The 8,744-nt window shown below is 54.6% G+C and overlaps 1 protein-coding gene across 1 annotated transcript; it reads left to right on the top strand.

Annotated features, from left to right (window-relative positions):
• The first annotated feature begins 1,388 nt into the window (after positions 1-1,388).
• Positions 1,389-2,763, top strand: FAM181B (family with sequence similarity 181 member B). Its single transcript, XM_057399035.1, has one exon. It carries the CDS (start codon positions 1,461-1,463, stop codon positions 2,532-2,534), a length of 1,074 nt encoding a protein of 357 aa, XP_057255018.1. The 5' UTR covers positions 1,389-1,460; the 3' UTR covers positions 2,535-2,763.
• Positions 2,764-8,744: the final 5,981 nt, after the last annotated feature.

Here is an 8,744-nt window from a genome sequence, read left to right as displayed (position 1 = left end):
TTCAGGAGCTGTTATTGGTACTTTCAGTAGCCACTAATTTTTCTGCCTTCCATATGGAAGATTTATATCGCTGCTTCACTGAACCCGCACAAGTAGAACTCATCAGTTTTAACTGAATGCAATCCAGGGATAGCAGCACTGGATTTTCTCAGGGCTTGTCCTGACCAGGAACACACAACAATGGGCAATGGGCGTACCACTGAGTTTGGGTTTTTCCCAACCAGCCTTTAGCAAATTAATGTAAACCTGTGCATCCTGGGGGGTGACAGAACAAGCACTTCTCCATGCCCGTACCCATGCACCTAGAGCAGCGCAGGGGATCCAGCACCCCAGCCTGAGGCAGAAGATAATGCCAGCAATGGGGACAGTGCTGGGATGGGTGCACGATGGTGATGGAGTCTGCCCAGAGCAGGGCTGGGCTGCAGCTTCATGCAGCTGATTGGGGGTGCCTGTGTACAGGGGGGGCGTGTATGTGTCCCAGGGTGTGTTTGCCTGTCCTGGGGTGTGTGTATCTGTCCCAGGGGCTCTGTACCTGTCCCGGGGGCTCTGTACCTGTCTTGGGGTGTCTGTACCTGTACCTGTCCTGAAGGGATGTACTTACCTGTCCCGGGGGCTCTGTACCTGTCTTGGGGTGTCTGTACCTGTACCTGCCCCAAAGGGATGTACTTACCGGTCCCGGGGGCTCTGTACCTGTCCTGGGGTGTCTGTACCTGCCCCAAAGGGATGTACATACCGGTCCTGGGGGCTCTGTACCTGTCTTGGGGTGTCTGTACCTCTCCCAAAGGGATGTACATACCGGTCCTGGGGCTCTGTACCTGTCCTGGGGTGTCTGTACCTGTCCCAAAGGGATGTACATACCGGTCCTGGGGTGTCTGTACCTGCCCCAAAGGGATGTACATACCGGTCCTGGGGGCTCTGTACCTGTCTTGGGGTGTCTGTACCTGTACCTGCCCCAAAGGGATGTACTTACCTGTCCCGGGGGCTCTGTACCTGTCTTGGGGTGTCTGTACCTGTACCTGCCCCAAAGGGATGTACATACCCCGGGGGCTCTGTACCTGTCCTGGGGTGTCTGTACCTGCCCCAAAGGGATGTACATACCGGTCCTGGGGGCTCTGTACCTGTCTTGGGGTGTCTGTACCTCTCCCAAAGGGATGTACATACCGGTCCTGGGGGCTCTGTACCTGCCCCGAAGGGATGTACTTACCCGTCCCGGGGGCTCTGTACCCACCCCATGGGCTCTGTACCCATCCCGGGCGCTCTGCTCCCCCCTCCCCTCCCCTCCGCCTCCCCGGCCGGGGGCTGTGCGCAGCGGTGCGGGCCCGTCCCCTGCGCTGCCGGGCGGGAGGCGGGGAGGGCCGTGCCCGGCCCCGCTCCGAGGGCTCCTCCTCCGCCGCCTTTTCCCCGCCGCCGCCGCCCGCTCGGCGCAGCCCAACGGAGCTCGGGGCGCCGGCGCCCCGGCCATGGCCGTGCCCGCCGCGCTGCTCAGCCCCCATCACCTCCTCTCCTTCTGCTTCCCCGCCGCCGGCGGCCTGCTGGGCTATGCCGACCTGGAGAAGGGCTACGAGGGCGGCGGCGACGCCGCCGGGGACTTTAAAGAAGCCACCAGGGACCTGCTGAGCTTCATCGACTCTGCCTCCAGCAACATCAAGCTGGCGCTGGACAAGCCGGTGAAGTCCAAGCGGAAGGTGAACCACCGCAAGTACCTGCAGAAGCAGATCAAGCGCTGCACCGGCATCATCGCCGCCGCCCCGCCGCCGCCTCCCGCTCCTCCAGCGCCCTCCGCCTCCTCCCCGCCCGCTTCATGCCCCGCTAAGCCCCCGCCGCGCCGGGAGGGCTCGCAGGGAGCCAGCAGCCTCCAGAGCAAGAGCCTGGCCGCGCTCTTCGGGTCGCTGCAGCACGGCCCCGGGCCGGCGGGCGGCGGGGAGGCGGCGGGAGGCGGCGGCGGGGCTGCGGGGGGCGGCGGCGGGGCTGCGGGGGGCGGCCCGCGGAAGGTGCCGCTGCGGGACCGCAACCTGCCCCCTTCCTTCTTCACGGAGCCGGCGCTGCCCGCCGCCGCCCGAGGGCCAGTACCGGGCGCTAAGGAGCCGGAGAAGGGCGGCGGGGATGCGGTTGAGTTCTTCGAGCTGCTCGGCCCCGAGTACAGCGCGCTGCTGCCCGAGCACGCCGCCCCGCAGGACGCCTTCCCCGGCGGCGCGGCCGCCCGCCTGCCCGCCGAGCTGGGCCTGGAGCACGGCCTCTACGACGCGGCGCTGCCGCTGCCCAGCGCCCATCACCCGCTGCTGGGCGGGCTGCTCTACCCCGAGCCCTGGAGCCCGCCCGGGCCGTGCAGCCCCGGCAAGAAGGCGCCGTCTGAAGCGCTGCGCCCGCTGTACCCCGGCGGTGGGGAGCCGGCCCCCGGCGGCGGCAGCGAGGAACCCGGCGGGCACCTTCCGGCGGGGTTCGCTTCCTTCTTCCCCGAGTGCCCGCTGCCCCCGCCGCAGGTGCCCTATGAGTACAGCGCCGGCTTCCACCGCGCCGCCTTCCCCGGGCTGTAGGGCCGCGATGGGGGACGGGGTGGGACGCGGGTCCCGACCCGGAACGACGGCTCCCGCAGGATTCATGCTGCGAGCCGCCTCCCCCTGCGGCTTGGGGCCGCTGCGAGTAAAATGTGAGGTGATGGGTTCCTTTCACAGCGGCCGGTGACCGCCTTCCATCGGGGTCGGGGTTTGTCCGGCTGCAGGCAGACGCGGCTCGGTGTCTGCGGCGTTGCAACGGGGGCAAGCGGTGACTCCTTGTCCGTGATTTCCGTCTCCCAGCTCGGCCACCTCTTGCGGTGCCTTTAGCGTTTTTCCCAGGCTCCCCAGTGCGGGTGGAGGACACAAAGGCGAGGAAAAGAGATGTTCCAGTGAAGCAATGCTGCTACCAAAACTTAAAGAGTCCTGAGGTCGAACAGCGTCTTGCAGGATCTTGCAAACAGCAACTGACAGCGGTGCTGAAGCGATGGTGTACGCTGGGGACAGAACCGCACCGTGCTGCGGGGAAGTGATTCCTACAGACCACTGGATTCCTTCCAGGAACGTGTCAGAGCTCGGAAGGCGCCGCGGCTCGGTCTCACCGTGTACAGGAGATGATTTGATAATCATTTAAGTTATGTAAAAGAGTCTATGATAGGTCCTATAAAAATAAAGCTACACAATAGATCTGGGGTCTGTGATTGTTACTGCCGCTGACACGCAGCGTTCGAGGGGCTCTGTAATGGTTTCTTGGCAGGAGTTTAGACGGGCGGTGGGTTTTGTCTCCCCTGAATTGATCGGAATGCCGCGGTTCATCCGCGGTGCCCTGTGCTTGTTTGTACCGGCTGTTTCTTGAACGTGGTGGAAAGAAAGGAACGCGGCTCAGCTCCAAAGCCAAGGGATAAAAACTGTTACAGTTATGGAAACAGATCAAAATACCCGAGGTTTCCCATTGAGCCGCAGTCCCATGGCCTGGCTCCCTGCCAGTCCCAAATGGATTGTTTGTTTTTGAAACGGGATCCACGCAGGGATCGGGCTGAGGCTTTACCCCCGGCGGTGACAAATCCTTGTGCCTCCTATCTCTTAAAACACGTTGTGAAAGGTAAAACGGTTTTCTTCACTCGTCAACCCAGATTTAATCTCTCAGAGACTTGGGGTCAGGATGATGGGGTGTGTGGAAAGGGGAAGTGAGATTATTGGCAATAAACCATGAAATGATTTGTATCAGGAACTGGCTTAATTTTACTTCTAAAGAGCAAGAGCTGTGATTTCTGCTGTTTCTTTCCTCCCCTAAAGCTGCCGAAAGTCTCCACAAGCTGCTTGGGAAGGACCCACCGTGGATGAACGTCTGCAGCATCCCAGTGTCCAACAGTTAACACTGTTAAGGAAGCGCACTTCTCTAAGCTTCAGGAGAGCCTGTATGAGGATCAGTGGGTGGCAGGTCCAGCCAGGGTAGCCTAAAATGAGGTTAATCCTGCCCTGCTGCTGGTTTTGGTGCAGGGACAATGTCCCGTTGTCCATCATGTTGGCAAACCTACCCATGAAGAGCGCATGTGCTCACTGTCACGAGCAGCGCTCTGGTGGGTCCAAGCAGAACCTGTGTGTAACTGCATTGAGAATCAATAGACAAGACCAAACTGGGGGTTATTTCGTGTGCAGAGGTGGTGCTTTTGAGTTTAGGATCTGCTTCAAGCATGTGAATGTATAGCACATGCTGGTGGGTGCTTGGAGTACTTCAGCTCGATGGTGCTGCACTAATGTAATCAATCCTTCTTTCACTTAGGATTTCACTGAGCAAGTTATTTCCTTCACAAGCTCAATATGCCAGTGTCTGTTAATGAGGGATCTAATCCTGAAGACCTTCCAGCCTATCCTGTCAGCTGTCCCACTGGGACATGGGGATCTTGCTCAAAAGAAAGTCTAAAATACCTGGAAATACTCAAGGCCAGGTTGGAAGGGGCTTGGAGCAAGCTGCTGTAGTGGAAGGTGTCCCTGCCCGTGGCAGGGGTTGGAACTGCCTGAGCTTTAAGGTCTCTTCCAACCCAAACCACTCTGTGATTCTATGACAAAACAGATTCTCTCCTGGCCCACAGGCCTTACCTTTTTATTCCAAGTAGTTGTGAAGTGCCACAAATCTGACCTGCTGGTGGTTTTCACCTATTTGGTGCTCTGCTTCCTTGTACTGTGGTGCTTTTCCTTACCTGGGATCTTCCTTACCTGTGGTGCTCAGGAGTTGAGCATCATCACCCTGCTGGTGTTAGATCTTGCCTCAAACCAGTGTGAGAAGCAGCTCTGAGGGTATCAGCAGAGCTGGGCTGGTGTAGAACTCCTGTGGCAGCCAGCTCCAGATGCTGCCAGCTCGGGGGGGTTCTCCTTGGGCTTGCAAGAAGCTTGGGGCAGGCTCCAGGAGCTGCTCTGTTGGCTGAGCAGCAGCTGCAGATGTTGCTTCAGCTCTGCAATAGCTCCTGAAGAAGGGATTTTCAGTTTATAGGAGCTTACACTGAGGAAAATGAAGGAACAGTAAATCAGCATCAGTGTTCTTGGGAGTACGGCTGTGTTTGTGCCACAGGATGCATGTGAGGAGCGCCTGTGTTGGGATGCTGGGTAAGGCTGGGAAGGAGCTACCACCACCCGGGCTGATCCGTGCTGCTTTACCCACCACACAGCCCATACAAAGGACTTGTGTGAGCTCCCGGGGAGTGCTTGGAGCTGCTCCCTGTGCTGCAGGGGGGCCAGGGCATCCCTACCAGACCAGGGGATGCCATCGAGCCAGCTGCATCTGTTATCTGCTTTGTGCATGTGTGGGCTCTTTTTGTTGTGGTTGTTTCCCCCAGGCACTGCAAATGTCACAGGAGACTGGCACCCTTGGGGAACTGTTCTCAACACCGAGGAGCATCATCTGTAGGAATAAAACCTTTTGTAATTGAGAAATTTTGGTTCATCTGCTGTGTGCTTTTACAAGGGCTCTGTCCCGAGGAACCGAGGCTTGATCTGTTTTAGCTTTTCTGTCTTAAAAGAAATGTGTCCCTTTGAATAGAAGTGGGTTGTGTTTGGTTGGACTATCAAGGTCAGGCTATCAAACGACTTTGTTTTCAAAGCATGCACTGAGTTTCCTCAGATACACTGAATTCTGCTTTGTTGCTGTTTTTACACATATTGTCTGATTTAACGGATTTTGGTGGAAAAACATACAATCTTAGTAGTTTTTCATATAAAGATGTGATAAAGGGGAATGACAAGAACCCTTCATTCCCTTTTTAAGTGATGGAATCTCACCTTTCCTCAATGCTGATTTACTGATGAACAACAAAGGATTCACCACAAACAGTGGTTCCTGTCTCAGTATTCTGTTACTTAAATGGTCTGGGTCTTGTCCAAAGTTGCTTCAAGAAAGCAAAGAGATTCCTTTATTTTAATGGATGGGCTTTTGAAACACGCTCACCAACTACTGACTGTTGGGGCTGTTCAGCCTGGAGAAGAGAAGGCTGCGTGGAGACCTCATAGCAGTCTTCCAGTATCAGAAGGGGGCCTATAGGGATGCTGGGGAGGGACTCTTCATTAGGGGTTGTAGTGATAGGACAAGGGGTAACAGGTTCAAACTTAAACAGGGGAAGTTTAGATTTGGTATAAGGAAGAAGTTTTTTACTGTGAGGGTGGTGAGGCACTGGAATGGGTTGCCCAGGGAAGTTGTGAATGCTCCATCCCTGGCAGTGTTCAAGGCCAGGTTGGACAGAGCCTTGGGTGACATGGTTTAGTGTGAGGTGTCCCTGCCCATGGCAGGGGGGTTGGAACTGGATGATCTTAAGGTCCTTTCCAACCCTAACCATTCTATGATTCTATGACTGACCTGAGCTTGGGATTGCTCTCACATAGCCTGACCATCGACGATGGGTCATCTTTGATGAGCTTACGTAGTTGTCCAAACACTGTCAGTAAAAAAGATGCAGAAGTTTCTTGTAACCTCCTTTTGTTTGGTCCTTTTGAATAAACTGCTTCTGGCACCAGTGCAAAACCTGAAGGTCATCCTGCAGTTCCTGGCAGCCGGAGGGAAAAGGTGGTGGAGCGGTTCTGTAGCGATGTGCAGGCAGTTAGGTTGGAAATGTGAGAGTGCACAAATCTGACTGCATGAAATGAGAGCTGGGAATGCTTTCAGGCTAGCTTTATGTCAACAGAAGAGACTGCAGCTGCTTTCTATTCAATGAACTCATCTTTTTTAAGATTGGTAAATGCTTGTTTAAAATCCAATGGGTTTTGTTGCATGTCTACATACAAGAGTAAAGATAGAGTGTGCAATTAATAGAGAATAATATTAAAGAGCAATGATAGAGTGCATTACATGGGGCCTACAAGAATACTGGAGAGGTACTTTTTACAAGGTCAACTGAGGACAGGACAAGGGGAATGGCTTTAACCTGCCAGAGGGGAGACTGAGATGAGCTCTTAGGCAGAAGCTCTTCCCTGTGAGGGTGCTGAGGCACTGGCACAGGGTGCCCAGAGAAGCTGTGGCTGCCCCATCCCTGGCAGTGTTCAAGGCCAGGTTGGACACGGGCTTGGAGCAAGCTGCTCTAGTGTGAGCTTTAAGGTCCCTTCCAACACAACCCAGTCTGGGATTCTGTAATTACAGTTCCCCCCCTCTCCCCACATCTGTGTGGGTACAGCTTGGCAGAGGATTGCTGAAAGGTGCTATGAAAGGTGAGAGGAGAGCTTGTTTTCTGTGTTACAGTATTTTCCAATACCTCACTTTAACCTGGATCATCCCTGGTGACTCCCCTTCCTCACTGGTAGGGAACTACATCACTAGACCAGCCTTTTGTGCTTTCTGGACCCCTCCTTATCAAATGTAAATATACTGACAAAGCATCATTTTCCAAGGTTATTTTGGTTGTAGTCCACAGACCCACAGTTAGAACCCCAGAATCACAGAATAGCTAGGACTGGAAAGGACCTTAAGATTATCCAGTTCCAATCCCCCTGCCATGCACAGGGACACTTCACACTAAACCATGTCACTCAAGGCTCTGTCCAACCTGGCCTTGAACACTGCCACGAATGGAGCATTCACAACTTCCTTGGGCAACCCATTCCAGTGCCTCAGCACCCTAACAGTAAAGAATTTCCTCCTTATAGCCAATCTAAACTTCCTTTGTTTCAGTTTTAACCCGTTACCCCTTGTCCTATTACTACAGTCCCTAATGAAGAGTCCCTCTCCAGCATCCCTATAGCCCCCCTTCAGATACTGGAAGGCTGCTAGGAGGTCTCCACGCAGCCTTCTCTTCTCCAGGCTGAACAGCCCCAACTTCCTCAGCCTGTCTTCATATGGGAGGTGCTCCAGTCCCCTGATCATCCTCGTGGCCCTTCTCTGGACTTGTTCCAACAGTTCCATGTCCTTTTTATGTTGAGGACACCAGAACTGCACACAGTGCTCCAGGTGAGGTCTCACAAGAGCAGAGCAGAGGGGCAGGATGACCTCCTTCGACCTGCTGGTCACGCTCCTTTTGATGCAGCCCAGGATACGGTTGGCTTTCTGGGCTGCAAGCGCAAACTGAAGCCGGCTCAGGTTCATTTTCTCATTGACCAGTTGCCCAGGGATCACAGACTCAACATCACTGCATTGCTGTCCATAGAAAACATCTTTAACTGCTTGAATTGGCAGGCATAGATTGGATGAATATGCAACATTTCTTGAATGATCCCTCATCTCTCCTCTGAGATGGGGGAATCGTGTTTCATTTAGATCTTTGCTACCCTTCCACAGGCATCTAAAGCTTACCACTTTACCCTGTGCTTCTTCCAGGTATTCCCTGACAATGTTGGCCTGGTCCATAATGATGGGAGAAGGACAGGATTCGAGCTCTGTGGTAACAGGTTCCAGTGCTCCCATTAGTGCCTGTTCTATGTGTTAGGATGTCTCCTGGTGGCATTTCAGACTGCCGCAGCCTTAGTAGCTAATTGCTATTCAGCCTGCAGCCTCTGCTGAATGAATTCTGGCTGGTGCTGCTGTGCAACACGAGGAGGGGACTGTCCCCATTTGCTACCCTGCCTCTTTACCGTAAGTGCCACCCCTCAGCTGTGTGCGCTGAAGTGAACTGTACCTGTGCTGCTGTTACTCCAGGCTGGGATCAACGCCCAAGTCCATCTTCAAGGATGGTTTGGAGTCATACTGATTGATTAGCTCAGGAATATGGCTGGGGTTCGACTCAGCCATAGCTCAGCTGAGCAAATCTGCTTGCAGACTAGATGTGAATTAAACCC

This window comes from Pezoporus wallicus, unplaced genomic scaffold (genome assembly GCF_028554395.1).
Source record: "Pezoporus wallicus isolate ANWC-B61680 ecotype Strahan unplaced genomic scaffold, APGP_CSIRO_Pwel_v1 contig_3876, whole genome shotgun sequence".
In the NCBI taxonomy this organism is placed as follows: Eukaryota; Metazoa; Chordata; class Aves; order Psittaciformes; family Psittacidae; genus Pezoporus; species Pezoporus wallicus.
This window is presented reverse-complemented; position numbering and strand designations above follow the sequence as displayed.